Source organism: Acipenser ruthenus, chromosome 23, assembly GCF_902713425.1.
Source record: "Acipenser ruthenus chromosome 23, fAciRut3.2 maternal haplotype, whole genome shotgun sequence".
Lineage (NCBI taxonomy): Eukaryota > Metazoa > Chordata > Actinopteri > Acipenseriformes > Acipenseridae > Acipenser > Acipenser ruthenus.
The window spans coordinates 21,904,958-21,930,764 of NC_081211.1; the positions used below are offsets into that span (position 1 = coordinate 21,904,958).

Here is a 25,807-nt window from a genome sequence, read left to right on the forward strand (position 1 = left end):
GTTATCTGTGCAATTTTAACTCTTTCTCCCATTGGACATCAACCCATTGCAACCTGAGAGTCAACTACAATTCTCAGTTTATTTATTTACCAGGTTATGATGACTATGTTATGATTCATTTTGAGTATTCTACAATTAAAGGGCTTGGGGGGGGGGGGGGGGGGAGACCCTGACCCTGACCCTGAGCCATGTTGGGTTAACATTTCCTTGCTTCAAAAGTAATGTGTGGTTCAATTAAACATGTAGATTAAATACATTATTTGATGACTCTATTCATTTGATCTGATCAAAGATATATGTTTTTTTTTTTTTTTTTTCAGTTTTCTCAAAACAACAACTATGTGGGTTACCATTAGAGGTGTGCCTGATGTTTTCCGAGTAATTTACTTTAAGAAATTTGAAGTTGTTAGGTATTAATTAAATGGAATATAACATGTTAATAAGTCAACACAAAACAATGTGGTTGCTCGGTTTCCCTTGTTTACACAATTATTGAATATCAATCAATACCAATCTGACTGTTATTTAATATAGAATCTGTCGTGATCAAACTAACTAAAACTAATTTATATTTTATTAGCGGTTATTTGTCTTACCTTTCTTTTTATATGATTTTTTTTTATTTATTTATTTTACTTTCCATAGAACTGCATCATCTCTGCAGTGAATTGTGGGATTGTAGTTCTGGGCAAGGTGTTATCTCTGGTTTAACTTGTCAAAGAAATCCATATCCCAGTTTTCACAGTGGTACCTGCGTTTGCTTTAAGGAAGGTCACATTTACATGATGAATCAGTTGCATTTGCTAGTTTTAAAACATATTTTCTTTGTCAGTTTATGGCCTCGGAAAGGCAGTAAGGCAGTGAAAATGTCAACGCCCCGAATGACAGAAAAATTAGCTTCCAATCAGCTTTTAAAACACACTGCGGAAGAACATTGCCATTGATTGGTACTCAACTGTAAAGGTGGAACGGCAGCTTTTCTTGTTTTGACATTAATGAATTGATTTAATACCTGCCAACAAATACTTCTTAAAGGTAATTACTCAGAAAACATGAGTATCAGCAGACCCCTACTTACCGTTGTCTTGCCCTGAGCCCTTCAATTCAACTGAAAACTGAAAACCATTTCATTTACTTTATTTCATTTCAAAGTATTATTTAGTCCTCTAATCCAGTCTACACATATTGCATCAATCAACAAGCACCCCTTCATGATCTGTCAAAGTGTTGAGCTGTTTGAGGCGCTGTCTTTATCACGACACAGAAATCCAAGTGAACCTGACAGCTTAACGCATGTTAAAGATTTTCTCATTGAAGAAGAGTAGCAGTGACATCGACCCTGGTGTTCTGGACACATTTCCTCTCAGTGTGGCCAGTATTGATGATGCCCAAATGCTTAGCCGGTACAAATACAATGGATTGATGTTAATTGAAAAAAGCTCATGTGCGTAATATTTGGTTGCAATTACCCAGAAAAATATAATTGCAAGGAACAAATCTGTGCATTTATTAGAACATGTTCTTGATGTGTGCATTTAATCAGGTACAGTGGATGCAGTTTTTAAACAATATACTGATAATACTGTGTGTTCTGTTTTTTTATGATGACACTTATAAAAGTTCAAGGTACTTGGCTTGATTAAAAACACAGGCTAATCTATTTTATTTTGCCCACAGTACATTTGTTATACAGTACGTCATGTTATGTTCTTTAAAAGTTCAGATTCTGTAAACATGTTTTCCATTAATAAGCCATGCTACTGTTATATTGCTGTTTAATAATACCCTTCTGGTATGGTGCTACACAAGTATACTGAGTGGCATGCAAGGAACATGGTTTTACGTTATGACAAATATGTCTGCAAAAAAAGACTTTACTCTTAACTTCCAGTAAAATCTGAAATCTTACAATCATTTCCATCCATAACACTACCAATGATATACAGCACCATTCCATGTGTTTTGTCAAACAATGTATGCAGCTCATAAAAAGGCAAGTTGCTGCAGATAAACTGGAGGATGGGTGTCAGTATGGGTTACTCATATAATAATCTAAGCCGGGAGTAGCAGGGGCTTTGGATTTTATGTCTCCCTGATGGATGCCAGCTCTTTTGCCAAGGGGCGCTGGCGGAGGTGCCCACTAGTGTGCATGAAACAGATGGCAGTGAGCGGCGCGAAGGCTGGTACTTGTTATAATAACTGATTGCAGTGATCAGTGCCAGTTATCCCATGGAGCAGGAATAGTTAACTCTTTGGGTAGCACTTCAGATTACAAGGAATGAACTGGTTATAGTGTTGAGTACGGAATGTCTGTAGTTACCCAGTTATTAATATGTCATAACAGTGTTATGCATGCAACATTACAGCATTAAGAGGCAGAATAATGTATACTAAGGTACACATTATATTCAGTGGCAAAATGTCCATCCATATTGAGTTTTGTGCCAAACTGCCTCGGCAGGAGCAGTATTGAGAGTATTGAGACAAACTGTGATTATATTACCAGTATTATAGTGGTAGAATGGTTTCTTATTGTGTGCAGTCTATGTTAAGATGTGGGAATATTATTGCTTTCGACACTGGCCTTCAATTCAGGCACCATGTTCAAATCCAGCTGTGTGTGAGCTTGTGTGAATTGAGATATGGTGGATTTAAGTGGAGAATGTTGCATGCAAAAACTCTATCACCTATGGCACTGAAATAGACGTTTCACCTGGTTGTGTCTGTCCTGAATATGGGATGTTGCTGAGCAACTAATGGTTTATGCATTTGCATTTGCTTATTCTGCTTTGTAAGGCAGCTTTGAGATGCTTCAGTGCATGAAAAAGCACTATAGAAATGTACAATTATTATTATGTGCACGGTTTGAGCCGGCACACAGTAAAAGCTGCAGTGCAGTGATGCTTAAAATACACTTCATGATATATATATATATATATATATATATATATATATATATATATATATATATATATATATATATATATATATATATATATTGTGAAGGACTCACCCTCACTCGGGTTCGTTGCCCCTTTAAGAACTTGACCCAGGAACACAGGAATGGATTTTTCTAAGCGCGTTTGCGCAATTTTTTAATAAACAAAAACACAACAAATACAAAAATCAAAATAACACCTAGCTCCTCTTGAGCACTAACTCGACTTGCAGGAACACCCTGACTAACGCGGGACAGCTATGCTGTTTACCCGCCCTTCTCCAAACACACCGGTTTCAAACCGCACTTACTTTTTTTTTCTTTCTCTCTTCCTTTGGCTACCTGGAGACAGCGCACCTCTCTGCCTCCTTCCACTCTGCAGCCCCGAACAGACTGCCTGCTCTACCTTTTAAACCCCGCACCTGGGCCTAATTTCCAATAACGCCCAGGTGCGGATGATAATTAAATAATAAAACAATTAGCAAACTAAATGAAACAATTAAACAAATAACAAAACAATAAAGCAACACAAAATCAAACCAGTGCATTCCCTCGCAGGGAGGTTTTAACCCCCTCCCTGCTGTTTCTCATAACCCGCTACGTTACACATCCCCCCCCTTGTCTTTACAAGACACAGGCCACGAGACGGCCACCTCCTCCCCTAAAACATAACCACCCACCCTCAAGTCCACAAATGTCCCTTCTTGCCCTCTTCCACGGGCAGGCTTGAGGGTGGATCGGTCCACGTCCCGGCTCAGCCAGGTAAGGACCGCGCACCGGCGACAAGGGGACCCAACGGTTCAACAGGGGCGACCGGAGCGTAGACCGTGGCACTGGAGGATGCAGCAGTGGGCAGAGATCTTCCCCTGGGAACCGGCGCAGTGATGTCCGATCACCCAGGGGAAGCGAAGCAGCGAACAGGGGGAGCAAAAGCGACGTCTGGCAGCAGCCCAGCGACGTCTGGGTGCTCGGGAAGAGCGGAGTAGGGAACCAGGGGAAAAGCTGTGGCCAGTGCTGCACACTCCTGGGCTCAAGGTCCAGTGCAGGAAGGTCCGGGAAGACCGGCCGGGTGTCCTGGAGCAAAGGGTGAGGGACTGGACGCAGCGGTGCCGGACTGGACCGTAGGGGCGGTGGTCGGGGCTGTGGTGGAGGTAAACTTTTCACCTCCCCCCTGGGCTCCGGAAGCAGCGGCTCCTCCCCTCTGGGCTCCGGAAGCGGCGGCTCCTCCCCTCTGGGCTCCGGAAGCGGCGGCTCCTCCCCTCTGGGCTCCGGAAGCGGCGGCTCCTCCCCTCTGGGCTCCGGAAGCGGCGGCTCCTCCCCTCTGGGCTCCGGAAGCAGCGGCTCCTCCCCTCTGGGCTCCGGAAGCGGCGGCTCCTCCCCTCTGGGCTCCGGAAGCGGCAGCTCCTCCTCTCTGGGTTCTGGCAGCGGCGGCTCCTCCCCTCTGGGCTCCGGAAGCGGCGGCTCCTCCCCCTCTGGCTCGGGAGGCTGCGGAGCTCCGCTAGCCTGCTCCCATTCTTGGAGCAGCAGCTCCAATTCTGTTGGCTCCCTTTTCTTCAATGGAGCCAACCCCATCTCTTTCTCCCATCTCTCCAGCTGCTCTATTTGCGCAGCAGTATTGCGGTTGATTCGCTCAATTAATTGTTCAATGGTCTCCATTTCCAGGGTCGTAGGGGCGCCCACACTCTCTGCCACCATATGTGAAGGACTCACCCTCACTCGGGTTCGTTGCCCCTTTAAGAACTTGACCCAGGAACACAGGAATGGATTTTTCTAAGCGCGTTTGCGCAATTTTTTAATAAACAAAAACACAACAAATACAAAAATCAAAATAACACCTAGCTCCTCTTGAGCACTAACTCGACTTGCAGGAACACCCTGACTAACGCGGGACAGCTATGCTGTTTACCCGCCCTTCTCCAAACACACCGGTTTCAAACCGCACTTACTTTTTTTTCTTTCTCTCTTCCTTTGGCTACCTGGAGACAGCGCACCTCTCTGCCTCCTTCCACTCTGCAGCCCCGAACAGACTGCCTGCTCTACCTTTTAAACCCCGCACCTGGGCCTAATTTCCAATAACGCCCAGGTGCGGATGATAATTAAATAATAAAACAATTAGCAAACTAAATGAAACAATTAAACAAATAACAAAACAATAAAGCAACACAAAATCAAACCAGTACATTCCCTCGCAGGGAGGTTTTAACCCCCTCCCTGCTGTTTCTCATAACCCGCTACGTTACAATATATATATATATATAATCTACTTACCGTAACTTTCTGAATATAAAAGAGGTGTGCATTTTTATTATGCACACCTCTTTTATAGTGTGCATTCCCTGTATAAAGCACACTCCTTTTATAATGAACACTCCTTGTATAATGTGCACCCCTTGTATAATGTTTATATACATTATATTATCAATGCATCAATTAAGCATAAACTGTACACTAGTTATTAGAGTTGTATTTTTTTTCAAACATAAAGTCTTGACTTTAACATCAGCTATTGCTGACAGCTACAAGAAAAACAGATTAGTATTCTTGCTACTTTTTACTTACGATACACATGTAAACTGCGTGCCTCCTATATAAAATGTATCCTGTTTATAGTGCTTCTAAAATGTGTAAAAGGGTTTGTGTTATATTCTGAGAATTATAATAATACGTGTGTACAATAATAATAATAATAATAATAATAATAATAATAATAATAATATGTTTTTTAAATAGGACCTAAAAGACTAAATTTTAAAACACATTTTACTGTACTTAATGTGTGTTGAAAATATTTTGGCTTTAGCTCTCTGAGATATGGTATATCATTTTCTGGAGCTACCTGTCACAGCAGGCGGTCCCCCACACATAGTTTTATAAAAATAGCACAGCACCCGTGCAAGTATAATCCTGTAACAATGTGTAAAGTATACAGATACTGTCAATAGCATTGGAATAGAAACACAGCCTAAAGATAAGGTCCTTAGTACTGGAAAACTGTACTTCCCCATGTTGGTCTTAATGGCTTGTATACTATAATGAGCTGAAGTCACATTTACCTTAGTTGTTACTAGGGTTGAAATATAAGGCAGCATTTTTGTTTGATTACAAACACTGCTATTCAAAGGTTAAGCTATTTAAATATGAACAATAATGCCTGTGCACTTATTGATACACACAAGGTAATGAGGACTGTTCAAAGGGGTATACAAGTAAGTGAGTCTTACAATAGGAGCTTGTACCACACAACTGAAGTTATTAGAGCCTGCCTAAAGATTAGCATAACTGTAGCCAGCTACCTCAGTGTTGCAGTCTCAGAGGTTTTCTGATGATGAAGATCAATTTCAGACACTTTTGCCAATACCAGGCTAGTGCTTTTTACTTTTTATTGCCTTTATATTACGACAGCCTCACCAGTGGCCCACTTTTTAATGGGTTTCGTGCCAGGAGTCTTGGCTTGTGGGATTACTTTAAGTGAACAAGTGAATCTCATTTGCATCTATAACAAAGCATGTTTTTTTTAAGTGTTTCTAAAACGAGCACTAAAGTGCATTTAGGAATGTGTTTATCAATATTAATAGGGATTAACGGTTATATTTCACTGTATATTCGGTTGGTTCAGAAGGGAGCATGTCTGCGTTTGTGGACAAATCTTGCCAGGAACAAAGAACCTAACCCAACAACCATTACTCCAGCATGACGTATGTGGACATTTCGCTTGTCCTAAATTCTGCAGTGTTACATTTACATTTGCCTTGCTAATTTTACCAGCATGCTTCACTTTTGATAAAGCAAATAAGGGTACTAACCTCATTATCCTGAATAAACGCTTGTCAGAAACCGAACTTGATTGCATGCTACCTTATCTTGCCCCCTACATTACTAGATTATGAACAATATTAATATTACAAAAACATCAGTTCTTATATTTGCCAGATTAAAACAGATGTGTTTTTTACGATATGCCTCACATTACAAACCAAGGGGACACAATAAGACACAATAAATAAGGGTGTTAAAACTAATAAGTGATTTTATCCACAATATTGTACAATATATCACAACACTTCTTTGTGCTTATAGTGTAAAAAAACATTAGCCTGGATTTGAGGACAGTATTGACAGGACTGTACTTGACAGTTGACAATAGGTAGTTGTGTTCAGTGGGGCTTGCAAAAACATCTTTTTTTTTTTCAACATTTCATACTGTTTCTAGTGCAGATTTAGTTTTGGACATTAGACTCACCTGCTATGCACATTGAAATGACATAAATGAGACCCAAGTGTGTTTTTGTTTTCACACCTTGGAAATGAGTAACAAGGAGGTGGAAGTCGGTAATGAACCATCCTTTGTCTCAGCAGCCACAGGCTTTGACACTTAATACTGAGCTGCTGAGAGCCTTTGGGAACCGCAGAACTGCTTTGGTCAGCACTGAAGCTGGAGAGCCTAGGTAACTGCTGTTTTCTATTTCACACCATCAACATCTAAACCTTTCTTTTCTATTTTTTTTACTTTTTTTAACCTGTGCCTCTTTACATATTGCATTTGCCAACTGTTAAAAGATGACACATATTACAATGTTCCAATAGGCCCCTGGCTGCCCATATCCCAGAATACAGGCTACTCATTCTGGTAACACATTATTTAGACGGTCTAATCAAGCAGGGCTTTGGAATAACCCAGTGTGTACTTTAGAAGTACACCTATGTCCTGCAGTTCCTGATAAATGGGCTTTAATAACACAAATGTGTTTAAAGCCGGTGTATTTGTTCTTCTAGCACTGCAATAGGTATAACAGCGTGGTTAATCTTTTTTTTCCCTCAGTCTCTTGGGTTTGCAGAGAGGGCCTGGTAACTAATGAAGCTTTTAAGCTGTACACAAGGCCAAATAATGCCTCCTCTTCCTGGTACTGCAGAAACACAGGGGAATAGGGGACTGTCCCTATAGATTGAATATTGGATCAGAGGGGAGGGTAGAAACACATTGTAACATATACTGTATAGAGAGAAAATAATAAATGACAGGGGAAGTGTCATATTTATAATAACACACAACAGAGGATGGTGGTGTACATTATCCTCAACAGGAATTGGGTGCTAGTGGGGCACAAGGCCCTCTTTTTAAGCATGAACTAAGGCAAATACATTTTTTTTTTATCTTCAGTTAACTCTGTATAACACAAAGGTGTGATTTTACACATCACATAGATATAGACATCTCACTTAGCTGGTGGCCAACAGATTCTAAACCCTGTTCACAACTAAGCCCACTCTTTCACACGAAGGGGGCTATGAGAATGTTAGGAACTCAGTAAAGCACACATTCCAGTTATTCAGCTAGAGAATAACAGAGCGTAATTCACCTTTCCATCACATATTGCAGACTCAGCCACTTCCGCAATGCACACAGCAGCAGCTGAAACCAGACTCCTAGTAAAAATGATAATGAGCCATTATGGGTATGCTGACTATTCACTTTGATTTATAAGGTATCCTTAAACCTGCTTGTGATTTTAGAGACAGAATAAGAAGTGATTGCTCTAATGTAATCAGTACAGACCTTTTGTATTCAAACCAGTTTCCAAGAAAGCTGGCAGTTGATTGGAGCTGAGCGAGAAAAAATGAATACAAATCTAAATAATGCTGATACAGTGAATGATATGACAGCAATCACTCGTATTCAGCGATAACAGCAAGGCATTGAGGAGTAGTGGATAGGGCTCCGGACTCTTGACAAGAGGATTATGGGTTCAATCCCCGGTGGAGGACACTGCTGCTGTACCCTTGAGCAAGGTACTTTACCTAGATTGCTCCAGTAAAAACCCAACTGTATAAATGGGTAATTGTATGTAAAAATAATGTGATATCTTGTAACAATTGTAAGTCGCCCTGGATAAGGGTGTCTGCTAAGAAATAAATAATAATAATAATAATAATAATAATAATAATAATAATAATAATAATAATAATAATATCTAATACAAATATGACATTCATGGATTGACAGCATACAGATATACACAGAGTACGTAGAAAGCCCTTCAGCTATATCCCGTTCTTTGATTCTACAAGATGCTGGACTATCCCCTAAAGCATCAGGTGCTAAACTGTTAAACAGTGTATGCAATGATGCTGGACTTGTTGGTCAAGTTCTTCCCATAAATCCTAATTTAGGCTGAGATAAGGCAGCGCTTGGGCAACCTACAAACCATTTTACCATTTTAGTGCCTACAAATCATTTCATTCCTGACAGTGATGAGTATGGCAGCTACCATTCTGATGCATATCATGGAATTCACTAAACAGTAATAATAATAATAATAGTATAGTTAGCAAAAGTTTAAAGGACAGAGTTTCACTTGCTCTTTAGATGGTTAATGACAAATGCTTCAGATGTACATGATAACTAACTTTTACATGGTAACTGTGTTACATGGGATTGACTCGTGAACAATGTTTATGCAATAACGTGATAACACAATGGTACTGGTCATATCCGTGTAATTACACACTTATTCCACTAATAGTTTCAATGTAAGAGCAGGGGCCATTGGTAGCTACCTAGTTATTGCAATGTAATTAGACAGGTACACACTTGCTGTCTCAAATTACATTAATTTACTAGCATGAAAGGTTGGATAAAGGCTTAATGTAAATTTATCTATACTGAATAATTATTTTAGAGGTACAAAATAAAAAATATATAATATAAATTACATACTTTCTTAGAATTCGTATTCGTGTTCCTCCTCCCTAAATTGAATACAGAAATGTATTCATGATTGCGTCAACAAGAGTAGCTATGAAAAGATAAAGAAAAAAATAAATAATGGAAAATCCTCAGCTTTGGTCCCTTCTGGAGTGAAGTCACACACCTACCAGCATCAGACACTGGTGTTACCTCAGATCTTTGAAATGCCTCCCAGAGAAAACATATGGCACCTCCTCAAACAAGATGTTGCTGTATCCTGTGTGAACATTTTAAATAAATAAATACAGCTTATGTTCCTGACATGGGGAGCTGGCATCACGTCACTGCTTATTACTCCAGCGTGGTTTAGACTTGTAAGCTGGATCGAGCATTCAGCACCAGTGGCATGCATCTATAAAGCTACCAAAAACCTGCCTTTCTGGGCTGTTTACCAGACTGAGAAACTCACCAGTGTGAGAACAGAAGTCTTTTTTTAGTGATGTATTAAGCCCTTGTTAAATGTCTAGGATTGGCATTATTAGAAGCAGAATCCGTCTGTTATTGTGTGGGACAGGTGTAGCGTGGCCATTGCACTGCCAGACGTTCTCACAGGAATGAGCCAATCCTAATGGGCCCTGTGATGGGGTTCCAGCTCGGCCCTATAATTTGTGTTTATTATTGTTATTTTTACTATTTTTCTTAGAATTCTTGTTTGTTTTGGATTGGCAGGGAGGGGGTTAAATTCCTCCCTGTAAAATGCATGTGAGAATGTGGCTGGAGCCTTAAGTGTTTAATTGTTAATTATTAGTTAATTGGGCTCCAGCCACAGACTATAAAAGACAGCTGAAACCCTTTGTTAGGGAGAAGAGTTTTGGGGTGAGTTTGTTTGTTGCTGTGCTGTGCTGTGCTGTGCTGTGCTGTGCTGTGCTGTGCTGTGCTGTGCTGTGCTGTGCTGTGCTGTGCTGAAAAAGAAACTGTAGTGAAGGCGAATGCCCAGCCTACATTTCTGTATTTTGTTTGAACCTTTTTTTGTTGGCCCTTGTGCCTATTTATTTGATTATTTTTTTGTTTAATAAAGATCATTATTTTGCCCCTTCCACTGTCTCTGAGCCTCAAACCTCTGTCATCCTGCCACAGGCCCATTTATCCTTATTCTTTACTGTAAGCTAATCACCAAGCGGTGATCGCTTTAAATAATGCTGGGTAGTAAAGGAAACAGCGCCTAAGTAAACTTGTAGTATTAAAAAATAGTAATTGTGAACAGAGCAGATGTATTGGGACCTGATCCTGAGTACCTGGCTGCAAAGTTAAATAAAGGTAAGACTTTCATATGAAATGTGCTGTATCTGAATCTATTCCATTGATGAAATCAGTGCCTGTGAGGTAGCAGTAGATATAAGTGTTCCACATGGCTTTAGCCCATCTCTGGCTGCCACCACTAGAAAGGTATTATGAAGCTGCCACTGTGAAGCGACATCACAGCTGCTCCAGTCTCACCTCTCCCATAGGGCGCCAATGCTTGGCAACAAGACTGGAGGAGTGCTACACAGAACAGTGCAATAAAAGGGGAAAATTGACCATAAATATTAAAAGTCCTCTCACTGAAAAAAACAAGACCTCTGAGACAAATAATTCATTGTGTTGTGCTGTTTTTAAGACTAAGTGAGAAGAAAAGGCTGATCCCATTAAAAAGCCTTTTTCGTAGAAAGAGAAGACAACGTTCTTTTTTGGAAACCTCAGATCTCAATCAAGCAGGTGCCAAGTGTAATAGCTCGGGTCAGTCCCTGTGCTGTTTGCATACACTCCTAGAGTTGTCTATTTTTTCGTCGTTATTTTAAGATGAAATCAATGGGATTACATGACGAGGAGTGAAGCAAGCTGTACCTTCTCATTAAAGAGGATTTTGCTTTGTTGACTGAAGGACAAGGCAGAACTGACAATTCTTTTTTTGTTATTCTGCTCCAATGAAATACACATTGGATTATTATTATTATTATTATTATTATTATTATTATTATTATTATATATCTAATCAATTGTGAATGCCCATTCAAAAATATGGTTTGGGATTGCATATCAGTTTGGTTACCAGCAACTTTGTTATTAATGAGAGCATTTCAAAATCCTTGTCACTTAAAATTTGGTTCATGCAACATAGAACAATGCAATACAATACAATATAAATTACCTGTGTATACATACTTTAAGCAAAGCTAAATGCTTTCACTCAACGAGACTCACACAGTAACCCTTAAACTCAGAACTAAATAGCATCCTTAGATCTGTGACCGAACTGAGAAGGGGTCAAATTTTTCACTGCCTTCGCCATACATATACTATAATTTGCCAACAGTAGAAAATAAAGACCATGATGTGTTAACATTCTATTCAAATTGAAAGTGTTATATCATAGACGAAAAACCAAGCACCATTTTGAGAAACAGAGATAATGTGTCTTGAACAGTACACATCTCCAACCAAAAAAACAAAGCAAAAAATAGTTTGCAAGGAATGGCCACTTTAAAATGATCAGGGTTCTCTATGCAACCCAGAAGGAAACAGTTTGACAGTGAGGACCAGGCATTGTGCTACAGAATAAAAAAAAAATGCTTCCTCCTCGCCAGTGCAACAGCATTACTGTAATGAAATTGGCCCCATAAAGTGAAGAATTTATGAGGTGCAGCAGTTTTAAATGAGAAGTACAGGGCCACGGATGTAATCAGGGATCAAAAGGTGGGCAAATTTGCTAGTAAACAGTCATAATTTATCTGTGAAAAAGTGCTTTTCTTCTGCACTTTGGCTTTACAATGCAGGACATATGCTCCCGGGGAGGAAAAACTGCTTACTGTGCACGAAACAAATGGTACACCAATAAGGTATATAGGAATGTGTTGTAATTGCCTGGTTTGTCATGTTGAGATAGGGGAGCACTGCACACTGTGCCAATTGATCCATTGAAATATGCTCTTATATTCTTTGTCTCTGTCTATCTATCTGTCTGTCTATGTAGGTTGCTGTCTGGCTGTCTGAATGTCTATCTAGATAAGGTAATTTCCAAGTCAATAATCACATAGCAATATGGCTGCTTTAACGATATATATATATATATATATACAGTATATTCCATTCTTATTTTATATGTGATATACATGTTGGTACTTTTTGTTGTATGACACGTATTGCTCGCTTTACAGCCTGACTTAAGTCTTGTGTTATAGGACAATTTTCAAAATATATATTGATTTCCATTTTGTTTCTACTGCTCTTGTGAATGTATTCATGTAAATATATTTGGCTATCCACTTAATGTTTTTTTTTTAATGTTATTAGAGCTGGTTGGTACATTTTTAAATATGCAGATCAACTGGCAATGAGCTTACATTTTTTCAGCGCCCCTAAATGCAACTTGGGAAATAATAGAAGTGTAGGCCTCAGGCCTAGCGATGCTGGTATAAATTTATTCACTTTTGTAGCATAATTGAATTTTTCCTGTGTAGTATTCCAGTGGGAGGTAGATCATTTGACAGAAGATTTTTTTTTTTAACCCGTAAATAATGAAAATGATGGTCTATAAGTTCACAGCAGGGATCCATTAAAATGTTCCTGGACTGTTTTGCTTTAAACTGTGTTTTTCTTAACTCCAAAATCTCTATTTAAGACTGCTCTTTTAGCCCTTGGACCTTAAAAATCAATATGAAACATTAGTCTCCCTGTTACTAATATAGTATTAGCATTATAGAGGTGGGGAGGAGGGGCAAGCAGGGTGTTGCACAGAACCATATCTTTAGACTACCAAGGTACAATTTGAATAGCTTGATGCTTTTCATTTAAACACACAGCCACACTTTGATCTACTTTTTTTCTGCCCAGTTTAGCTATTTAAAATTGACCCATTTCTCTATTAATCATGCTGTTCTTACATGATCAGGAATCAGAAAAAATAAATACATAATAATAATTAAAATGCCACAACAATATTTGAGTTTGTATGTTCTGCTGGTTTTTGTCAGAGGACACAAATAACCAGGAAAGAATTCAAAGCAATGCATAAGAACGTAGTGATTTAAAACCCTGTATTTCTCTTTGAAAGGGATCATCCTTTGAATTTGAAAGCGACAGTCTTTAGACTCACAACATAGATTTTTATCTTGAACTCAAATTGTGATATGTCACTGTGGGGTCTCAGGATCTGCTCCAAAGAAAATCAGCTCATTCATAATCCCTGAAAAAGGGCAAAGGCTCACTGAGCTAAGGAGCTGCTGGAAACTGTTATTGATTAAGGACTGGAATGAGGACCTCATCCAAAGGCAGTGAAACAGGTTACAGAATTATTGGTATATTATTCGAATTATTAATTATGATGGTTGGTATTTTAAAAGCATTAGTGGGAACATAAGTATAGCGCTGCGAGAAAATTATTGGTGCGCTAGCATTTTATAAACACATTCGGACATCTATAAGTCAGTTGCTACTTGGAACTTCTACAGATAAGGGTCTCTATTATTTTTTGTTAATACCAGTGTAAGCAGTCTGAGACATGCATCAAAAAGCTTTAGGCAAATTAAAATAAGGAACTGAGTGGAATTCTTTAGGTGCTAATAGTATTCTAGAACTGTCAATTGTAGGATTATATGTATCTATTATGTGTGTTATATATGTTTTTACTTGGCAGAAAGCCCCTCAAGTGCAGCTCCCTCTGGAAAGTTTCTTGTGGAACTATTTTTCTTTCTCTTTTCCACTGCTGATCCTCGAGGGTTTCATCCAGACTTGCTTGCTAGAAAACATAATGTTGCAGAGAAGGGATTTCAATCTCCAGGGCTTTAACGTCAGGTTTCCTGGATCAAATACCCATTGAGTAAGTTACAGCACAATAATTATCCAAGCAGAATATCCAGGCCTGTTTTCATCTCTCTCTGAGAACTGCACTCCACTCTTTGCATTTTGAACCAGTATACTGATTAATTAATAGCCAGCTAATTTAATTTCAAAAAAGTAATAACTAAAAGCGTGAATAAAGACTGTCAAGGCAAAGTTCTAATCTGCCCGATGTTTAATTAGACTCAAGGCAAGGTTTTTGTAACAGTGGAAGGGGTCACGGGTAGTAGTGAAGCACACCACAGGTTTCCTGCTGCCTGTTCAAGTGACAGAGGCACTGATCTGGGGAGGCCGGCTGTCCCCTTCTACTCTTCTTCCCTGAACAAGCAAAGCTTGTTCCCCCGGGGTGCTGAGCTAAACACTACCTGTCATTCTAAGGTTCAAGGCTGGGTAATGGCCCGGTGAAAGCTGATTTGAAAATTGTTGGAGAGATTTTTTAAGGGAACTCAAAAAGGCTTGGTGAAAAGAAAGTTAAAGCTTTTCTGTAAATGGTCTGTCACTCACATAACCAGTACTCTTTAATCTACAAAATATGTGTCTTAACTTTTGTCAATCAGTTACCATTACAACGGGCAAGACATATCTATTGAGCATGGAGAACACACTTACTTGATAAGATAAACACAATCCAGGTGAATTGTGGTACAGCTATTCTGCTAAGGTAAAATGGAGGAAAGAATAGAGCAAACAAAAAATCATCTTTATATATTCTGTGATTATTAACATCTTCATATGAGATGGTCTAAATGTGCACATGTCAATTAGTGGTTAGTAGTCTATAACAAGTTTTGAAAATAATTTTTCATTTACAGTACTTGAAAGAGTAAAGTTAATTGTGAAACATAGTTGATAGTAAAAATACTTTACGTATCCACTTCTAACGTAGCATCCATTTCCCACATTCTGTTCTGAACTTTCATCACTGCCCTATAGAACTACAGTCTGTGCTGAACATTAAACAGTAAGATAGGTGCCCATATATAATAATAAATAAATAAATAAATAAATAAATAAATAAATAGCTATCAGTTTCTAGGAAACAACAAAAAATGTATATAGATGTATTGCACTTCAAGTCAGGGGCCCCATTGTGAAGCGGAAAATATGAAAATAATCGCAAATACCGGTATAGTGAAAATAAATATATTGCCGGACTATATACAACACAGCAGGCAGCAGCAGTAAGTAACGTGTTTTGTTCCAAACCGTACTGTTCAGTAACACTTTAATCTCTTAGAACTGTGAAGATGCATGGTTTGTGCCCATGATCTCTGTCTATTTTCTCAAGTGGAATAATTATACAAATTAGACATGCATACTATATTTACATGTATTCGGACTAATTGGTCACCTGCCTTTTTACCTTTTCAAACCAAATGAATGTGCAAATACTTACATACAAATACAAGTTTCAGTAAGACTTTTCATATAAACTGGTGTGGGGTTTGTATGAATTATTGATTACTTCAGCGTAAATCAATAGGAACATAATAATTGAGTTTGTATGTAACTTTCAGACACACTACCTCCTAGAGCGCAAAAGTTGAGGATTATGGGAGAAAGTGCCAGATGCCATCTTAAAATCATTCTCACAAGCAGAGAGCCTGTAGAAAACCAATTAGTTTTGGGCAGAACATAAAATAATGTCATTTTTTTTTCCCTATGCCACATTAAATCTGTGCAGAAACCCTGACGTCAACTACCACTTAAAAGGAAAGATAAGACATTTAAATTAAGGGCAAGAGGCCCCATACATTTTAAAGGCTCTTCAGGCTAACAAGCTAACCTTGAATATCGAGCACCTCCTTTCACTGCACCTGTCTCCCTTCTTCTAATCTCCCGGGGGTGACGAGGCTCTCCCTACCGTCATTGTGGAGGCTGCCAAACCAATAAGCAGGAATTCCATAAGCACAGACCTCGTTGATCTAGTTGGACAAAAAGGATCATTGGAGTCTAACTGTCTGGAATGGAGGTAAAGGCATGGGAATCAACAGAAACAATAGCGGATAACATGCTGTGTCATCCCACTTGTTTTTTATTTATTTATTTATTTATTTATTTATTTATTTAGACTTATTTTCCTTTTAACAAAGTGTGTGGTGTGTTTAAATTAAATTCAACTCAACATTCAGTTCAATGAAACTCAAACTACATCATTATCAGTGTTGTATCCAGTCTCCATGCCATCCCTATTACAAATAGAAGCTTGTGATTTCCAGTTCTGTTTTGCTCAAGTTTTGTGGAACATCAGCTATCTTGAGGCTACATTATCTTCTGGTTTCAATTAGTCTGCATTGGTATGAATCTCACAAAGAATTGATTTCAGGCCTTTAGCTGTTGCCACAGCAGCAGATAGGTAGATGTTGTTGGACTGATATTGTGTCGCTGCTTTGCCTTCAGCCACAGCTGAGGGACATGGGACCTGTCGGAGCATATGTAGAACATTATGGGATAGTTCCCTATCCCACACTGATTTTAGATTTCACTATGATCCTTTTTCATTTCCTCTTCTTTTATTTTAGAACTGAGATATAAGTGGGTGTTGCAGAGTGGTTTAATTCACTAATGTATCTAAAACCAAACTTTTATTTCAAATTAAATGAGTTGGGTGCTGTCAACATCAATCTACGGTACTTGGTTCTTATCACATCTTGGGCAGACCAAGGGCATAAAGACTAAACTACTCCTTCACTTCCCCTGTAGGGCTCGTTCCTCCAGTATGTACCTGAGGCATACTGACAAGGGGATGTGGGGAAGCTCATTATGCCACTGTTTGTGTAACCCCCCTGCTGTGTGGATTAATAGACTGCAGTCTATTCATCAGAATAAAAAAAAGAGTTGAAAGGAAAATAAATATTGTATTTAGGCCCAACAGAACTAACTGAGGCAATTCACAATTTGAACTTTGTACTCTCAAGCTTGCAATTATACCTTGTGTAAAAGAAAGAGCTGTCATTTTTTTTTTTTTTTACCTTCTCGTTAAACCTGACACCAACAAACAAGAAGGAGCAGTGAGTTTGCCGTTCCCTTTATTACACACAGCAGGGACCGGTTTCACTGTCAGTCATCACAGCTCCCCAGATCACTGCAGTAAGGGCAACCAAGATGAATCCATCGCTTGTTGGTTGAATGCAGTATTGAAAGTGGGGGATGAAAATCATAACCCGGGAAAAAAAACACATACTGTGCGTTGTTAAAACTGTGACACTGGAAACAAGATTACCACTGCAAACTTTTCTATGCTGAATTGCATTTTCTGAATTTATTTCATTTACTTTATAATACAATACATAACAACATGTAACCTTTATTGTCAGTGGAGTAAAATCACTTAAGACAAACACTTGTTACTGTCACTTCCCTCTGGCTGAAGTGATCAATTAACTGTATAGAAAGGATAGAAATTCATTTGTTTACCTGGAAGCTGACCCACTCTGTTTTACACAGCTGAAAATTGCTTAAATGACGGTACGTGTTTCTGTGTCCCTCAGTATTACATTGTTATCAGGTCACATTGCGACTAGCTGCATGGCGTAAATGACTTGAGAAATAGGCATTCTAAACTCGTCTCCCATTATCATCAGATGTATTCTGGATAGGAAATCATCTTGCACCTAAAGATAGTAATGGGTACCTGTTAGGGGTCTAGCCAAGCAATTTTAGCACATGATTGCCTCTCATGGTACACACATACAGCTTCATCAGTATGTGCATACACTTTAACTCCATATCCATGTTATTTGCATTTTACCTCAGCACTTACATATTCTAGAACACAGGAAATATAACAAATTAGAATAATGTTAGGGAGAAGTCTGAAACTGATTCATCCGTCAGCACCTATGCATGGCATGTGAAAGTGGAATAATTCTTCATATGATAATGTTGTGTGGTGTCAAAGGTCACTCAGCACTTGCTAGTGCAAAGGAAGGGTGTTAACCCCAGACTTTCTGGTTATTTTCTCATTACAATATATTAATATAAGGGACACATTTCAATCTGAATGTGTTCTCCAGATACTGCACACATGTGAGTAAGTACCTTGCTGACTTTTATCTCAGCAGTCTTATGCTTCATCACCATAACCAAATCCTTAATCTTATGTCCCATAGTATTTTTTATTGCACCTGTGTCTTTGTTCTGTGCATTAATGCCTTTCCTTAATCAATCAGTTGTTTAAGTACAGATAAAACACAATACGGTACACACTTTTGTAGGCTACCAGCATATATGGCACAGCAACATCTCCACTGTATAATAAAAAATATCTCCATTAAAATCATGTGTATATAGGTTCATCCTGACGTGTGTTGGTTGGAGCTTCCGTCAGACTTATATTTTGTTCTGCTACTCTGTAATCATTTAAATAGGAGGTGTGATCTGTAGTTTTGGGATCATCGAAACACCCTTGTGATAATGACAATCTCTCAGGACATTAAAAACACCAACAAGCACTCAGTGTCATCGTGCATTTTGCAAAATGGATTTATAAATTATTTACTGTAGAATTCTATTGGGACAAGTGAACTCAAGAAACTCTTTATGAAACTATGCTTCATTTCTGAATAAAAACGAAATTATTGCTCACGTCTTTGTTGAATGTCATTATCATTTTAACCCTCAACATTGCTGCTGATCACAGCTTATTTTAAGCTAATTAACAGCCGGTGTTCAACAAAAGATAATATTGCATGTGTATTTTAAACTCTCAGCCTGGAGACTTAGTCCTCTGGTACAAGGTAATGCATTTAAATTATGCATGAAGTGAGAGGGTTTTGCACATTTGGGAAATAAAAAGGTCCCCCAAAAGTTTTATTTTTTCCTCGTTACTGTCCTGCATAAGAAATACATTTTTTCTTTTTTTTATTCCTGCATGTGGGTTGATATTGCAATTTAAAAATGTCAATTTTGCACATTGCAGATATGTCCTTCATATCTTGAGTAACATTAAGTCTGCATTTCTTAAGCAAACATATACACATTTTTTGTACACTGTTCTAAATCATTCAATTAATGTGACACTACAAACTCATGTCCCTGCTTATGGTCGAAGATTAAACTGTAATATTTGGTATTTGTTTATTTTCTCACTTATTTCAACCAAAGGCAACTTTCTCACTGTGTTGTGCCATATTATTTGTGAGTGCAACACACCGAAGAATGTGATTGAGTGTTGAAAGCCTGTAATTTTTACTGACACTTGGAGATTGGCAGTCTTTCAAAGGGATTTTGACCTTTAGAGAAAAATAAGAAGGTTCTTGAGGTGTTTTTTTATATTTTTTTTCGTGATGATGGTTGTCAAGGGCCTTTAATAAATAGCACAACAGTAGCATACTTGCCCGTTTTTCAGGAACAAAAAACAGTAAGCTGGGAGGGTGGACTGTACATACAATCATGTTGATAAAGACAAACAAGACCATATTGTGGTTAATAACTGAGGTGTACTGTAGCCTTGTGCTGCGCACTGAGATCAGGAGTCAGCCAAGATTGATCTTAAATCGAATCTTACATATACATTTTATTTTGCTGGTTGTACAGTGACTGTCATGGATCAGCGGCTTTTAATGTACATTTGTGGGTCTGGTTTTTATTACCATTTTCACATTTGTTTTACTATTTTTTTCAATAATTGTATAAATCGGTAGGGTTGGTATGTATGCGGTAGATGCTACTGTAACTGAAGTGAATTCGATTTACATGGCTGCTGTGAAATTGACGGCACCCCCTTTTTAAAATACTTTTTTGAGATGCCGTTTAGGGAAATCCATATACTAAATGAGTATAGTCTATAACAGGGGCATGCAATTAAGTGCACACATTCAAGTTTTCAAGACATAAATATATCTTTAAAATAAGTTGCTTTTGTGGTAGTCTTTCATTAATTAAATGGTGAGCCTAAGCGTTTACATTTTTGGGAAGGAGCCAAGATATGCCACCATTCATAAATCATAGAATGGAGTTTAGAACCATGATTATGCTTTAGGAAAATTATTCTGCTGTTGCTGATCATAAATTTTAGCTGTGTGATTAATAGATTATATATATATATATATATATATATATATATACACACCGTACAAGTAAAAAAGCACACGGTATATATAAGATTATAATACAGTAAAATTCTGTTGAGCAGGGAATTCCATTATCTTCATTTAGAGCATAAAGGCAGTTTTGCATTTTTCATATATAAAATAAACAATTATTATTATATATTTTTTCATATTAAGTTTTTCTGTTTGTCTTTCCAGGTCTCAGACCTCTGCCAGACGTCGCTATGACTGGGAACTGTACTAGGGAATGCACTGAATTTGGACATTCAGATGCCTGTTGGATGCCGGGACAACCTTCCCCTACCCGCAAGACCAAGAACACCCCCAAACTCTCTACCTTTGTGCCTTACCAAGAGAGAGGGAACCAGGATCGGCTGACCAATGGGAGCCCCAGGCTTGTGGAGGAACGCAACGCCAAGGTCGCTAACATTCGCTTCCTGCCCCCATACAGTGCCTTCTCTAGTACTAGCCATGAGCCCAGCAAGGACTCCCCCATGGAAGAAATCCCTCTCACCCAGGCCTCAGAGTCTCAACAAGCCACCACCCCTACTACCCAGAATTCCAAGCGAGAGATCTACCTGTGAGGGATTTTCCTGTGCCTGTTTGCTGCCAAAATAGGATCGACGCGTTTTAAAAAGAATCCAAAAAAAAGAAAAAATAATCTAAATGAAGAAAAATTAAGAAACAAACCTGAAGGAATGTAAACAGAAGTTAAATGTTATTTGTATGATTTATGGGAACACGATTTACTGGTGAACATTCTTATTTTTAATTTTTAGTCAGAACACACTTTTGTCACTTTCAAAAATTAACGGCAAGCCCTGGCTGCTTGGTTTTCTTGCCTGTGGAGCGGTCATTTCTTTGAATCAAATGGTTCAAGAAATTCCAAAGGCACAATCAATGCTGTAGTGCTATCACCAAGATTTCATACAACTTTTATCTGCCTGTTAATAAGTCTTCTAAGCAGCAGGGAATGGTCAAATATCGGAGAAGTCTTTATTACTGTACAGTGCTGTAAATACAACCTGTGGATGGTGTTTAAACGTCTGTCAAACTCCAATAATTTTCTTCCGCTGTAAAGAGCTTCAAAATATTTGCTTTATAATTGTTTTACAGCAAAATGAAAACAAAATGACCGTATGTAGATTTCATCCCTGTACATAGAGGAAGTTACACCACAAAGCAGGAAGTAGAGATGACCTGATAAAAAAAGAAACTAAAATTGTGACAGTGCTGGACTGTGTTACTCCATTTGGATGTATGCTACCAAACCTGGGGGATAGACTGCTATCTTTTTGTGACCTTCTCCCTCTATTCAGTTAGTTTTACTGGGTTGAAAAGATGGGTTGTGGGCAGTTGGTGTCTTTCTGTGTTCGAAGTGAAAGGGTTAGGCTGTTTTAGTTGCTACTGTGTCTGCACTGTATTTGCATACCGCTCAACCTCCTGGGGAATACTGACCTTAATATTTAGGGATATTGTCCAACATATGGGATATTTATTTTATATGTAATAACAGTTGTTTAAATCTGTACTTGAAGTTGACTCAGTGCCACTTGTGTATTTACGTAGTGATTTGTTTTCTTTTTTCTTTTAAATGTATTATAATTACACAAACGTGTTTAAGAAACATTGCCTGGTGTTTTAGGGTTATTCACCAATAAGTGATGAAAAACGCCTTAAAAGCTTGGGGTAAGGAGTTTGCAGAAATAACAAAACAAGACCATTCACTCAAGCCTTCTGCAAGGATTCCTTTCTGACTACTTACAGTTTCTGAAAAAAAGAAATAAATATATACATTTGTTTTCTCCACACATTTCTTAAAGGGCCCATTACCTGAACCTTTTCTTCTGGTTTTCACTAAATATATTCATTGGGTAAAGCTTCATTATATGTTTAAAGCTATGTAACTACATACATAAGATATTACTATGGCACTAACAAGTAACAACTATGTGCATTAATGTATGCATGTGACAGGCTGGCTGCAGGGAGGAACTCAGACCAGAGAGACACAGACAGACGGTGGTGATGAGAAGCTGAGTGCAAATGGTAGCACTCAGCGTTTATTAACAAATTAAAAGGTTTAAACAGAACACAAAAACATGTCGCCAAAACAAAAAGACAAACAAAAATGGACTAGACAGACAAACACGGTGAGCAGATACTTTATCTATTCTTTTTAACTTTAACTTTACCTCCGTCTCCAATCCCGTTCTCCACTCACCGAACACCCACCCCCGAGTGAGTGAAAACATGCTGCTTTTATGCAGTTGTACCGAGACTCGATTGCTAGTCAATCATTCAATTGGAATCTCGGTACAACTGCACGTGAATTAATTAAAGTGCACTCCCGTGACCACACATTACATTTTGACCAGCACGTGAAGTGATTTGTGCCATCCTCGTGCCTAAATACAAATCTACATTTTTAAATACACGTGAAACACAGACCCGTTTATATCCCATGTACCATCTCTATACACCAATATTTACACGCAACACGTACAACACAGAAATGCACACAGGGGCGGAGCACATTGCCACAATGCATTACTAGTAATACAAACATTTTGGGTTTCATTGGTCTTCTAGAATAAATGTAAAGTACACATTTGGTGCATTTAGTAGGCCATCCAGAGACAATTGAGTGTATAGTCCTACAAGACAAATATTAATACCTGTATATCTAAATAGATATGAATGTGTAGTAACAGCTTAAAAAGGGCAAAAAGAAAAAGGTCTAACTATAACCAAGGCACTGAAAGCTGTTGCACCAGGATACCAAGAAAACAAACTGTGACACCCACTGTTGAACTGCATTGCCTCATGAGTAGAAATACTAGTTGTATGCATGGTACATGTTTTTTTCCTCCTTAATCATGTTTATTTGATTGCTATGTTTTGCCCATATTAAAGCAGAGCTAGCTATTCAATCTGATGCCATCTGATTGTTAACATAGATGTGCACTAAGCTGGTGGTGCTTAAAAACATGCCTGTAAGCCATATGTTTCAACAGTTTGACAAACAACTTGTAAACAGGGTAAACTTCAATTCTGCGTGTATTGTGCATGCTTTCCAGCTTTGTGATAGTTTCTGTAAGTCAATCTGAACATCTGCGGATCAGGCTAATATGATATGCTTACTAAACACAGACCTGATTTTTAAATCCAAGTGTGCATAGTTCAGGAAAATACTTTACTTAAAGTTATTTAAAGTAATACATTGTCCCATATCTGGTTTCCAGAGATGTAGACACTAATTTATCCTTGTACACTAATAGTTAGGTATTTATCCAAACAGCATATCGAAGCCACATTTACAGAAATTGATGACACAGGAAATGTACTGATCTAACACCAGATATTTTAGTCTCATACTCAACCTGTTTCAGAAGACTGCAGTACAGTGCTCATTTAAGGATCATTGTGATGATCGGGTTATGTTTAGGAAAACCCATATTTAACAAAAAGACAATCAATTAAATGTCTAAGGTACTTTGAAAAGGAAATGGCATCACATATAAAGGTACAGGGGATATGTGTTAGAATTGCTGTAGTTAAGTAAATAATACCTGTTGGATTCATTCCAACATTTGACATCTGAAAGCCAGTGCACCCCTATTGCTCTCTGATAAAAGTTTCTGACAGTTCCCATAGAGAACCAGGTTAGTACAGTATTTAGCTCTAACTGAGTTATTCTTCTCTTGGTTCCCTAATAGGAACAAGAATATATATATATATATATATATATATATATATATATATATATATATATTGTAAAAGAATCACACTCACTTCAGTTCGTTGCCCCTTTAAAAAACACTGACCCAACACAGAAATGGATTTTTGAAGCGCGGTTGCGCAATTTTTAATAAAACACAAAAACCAAAAATAAACAAAACAAACACCTAGCTCTTTCTGAGCACTAACTACACACACAGGAACCTTACTATCACAGGACGGCTAAGCCGTTTCCCTGTACCACAAAACTTAATCACACCGGTTTGCACTGTACCTTTCCCGGGACTGCCAGGAAGCAGAGCACTCCTTCTGCCTCCTTCTCTTTAGCAGCCACGAGCATACTGCCTGTTCTCCTTTTAAACTCCGCACCTGGGCCTAATTTCCAATAACGCCCAGGTGCGGATGATAATTAATAATAAAACAATTAAACCATTAAACAATTAAATCAACACAAATCAAAACAGAACACAAATCAAAACAGTGCATTTCTCTAGCAGGGAGGTTTTAACCCCCTCCCTGCTGTTTCTCATACCCCGCTATGTTACAATATATATATATATAGTCAGAAAAACTATATAGCGGGCATAACCTGCGTAACATAAAAACAATGTATTAGGCATGTGGTGCAATGTATTAGGCATTGAAATGGTGCTAGGAAATGTTATATTAAATCAACTGACATCTCCATCACAGAACAGTGTATTTACGTGTAATGATGAAAAAAAATCCTGTGTGAACTGGGTTATTGTAAACCATTGGTGTTAAATACCATTGCAGATAGTCTACTGAAAACTGCTATCATTTCCACATAGGAAACTCCCGACAGGCATAGGAACTCCCGAAAGGCTGCATTGTTGATTTGTGCACTTAGGCTCTTTCAATTATTGATTATTCCAGTTATTTTCTTGTTGGCATAAGCTTTTAATAATTTGTTAGTGATTGTTTATGTGGTTGAATTAAGCCTTTTTTATTTTATTTTCCTGCTTTAGACCACTCGGTTCCCCCTTTTATTTGAGAGAGAGAGAGCGAGAGAGAGAGATCCTTATCACACTTTGTGTTTCATTGTACTCCATGTTGAAAACAGAGCCATTCTTCACATTGACAGAGACACATCTCCCACTTCCACCCTGGTCTTCATATCCTACTTTTGTTTGGCCTACAGTGTTGGGAAACTTGCCTGACACTGTGCCTTTAAAGCTGGCAGAGTTTATGAATAGACTGAGAAGAGGAAGGAGGTGCGTAAAAATGGTAACGTTGCCTTTTCCTTCTACTCTCTTCATGGCAATTTGACCAAAGCAGAGATATCGAAAAATATGTTGTCTTAAATTCCAGATTACTCTGATACAGGTTACCTCCATGGGCTACACTTCCAGTTTATAAGAATATACTGGCCAAAATAAAGCTTATTTTGGGTATAGCATACAGCTACACATTTGTTACAGCATTCATTGCATGCATTTAGCACACAAAGGGAGAAGAATGATTTCCAGTACATCTTAATGTTTGTATTTCTAT

At 38.3% G+C, this 25,807-nt stretch overlaps 1 protein-coding gene across 4 annotated transcripts in view; it reads left to right on the top strand.

Annotated features, from left to right (window-relative positions):
• LOC131696525 (protocadherin-1-like) overlaps window positions 1–22,178 on the top strand; it is a 115,382-nt gene extending 93,204 nt beyond the window's left edge. Inside the window, exons 5-6 of one of the 4 annotated variants that reach the window (XM_058996828.1) lie at window positions 12,634–12,670; window positions 20,750–20,861. In XM_058996828.1, the coding sequence (XP_058852811.1) occupies window positions 12,634–12,653 (20 nt within the window). In that variant the 3' untranslated portion in view covers window positions 12,654–12,670; window positions 20,750–20,861. Of the gene's footprint in view, window positions 1–12,633; window positions 12,671–20,749 lie in introns of all 4 variants that reach the window. The other 3 variants (XM_058996825.1, XM_058996829.1, XM_058996827.1) reach the window with 3 other exon arrangements.
• Window positions 22,179–25,807: the final 3,629 nt, after the last annotated feature.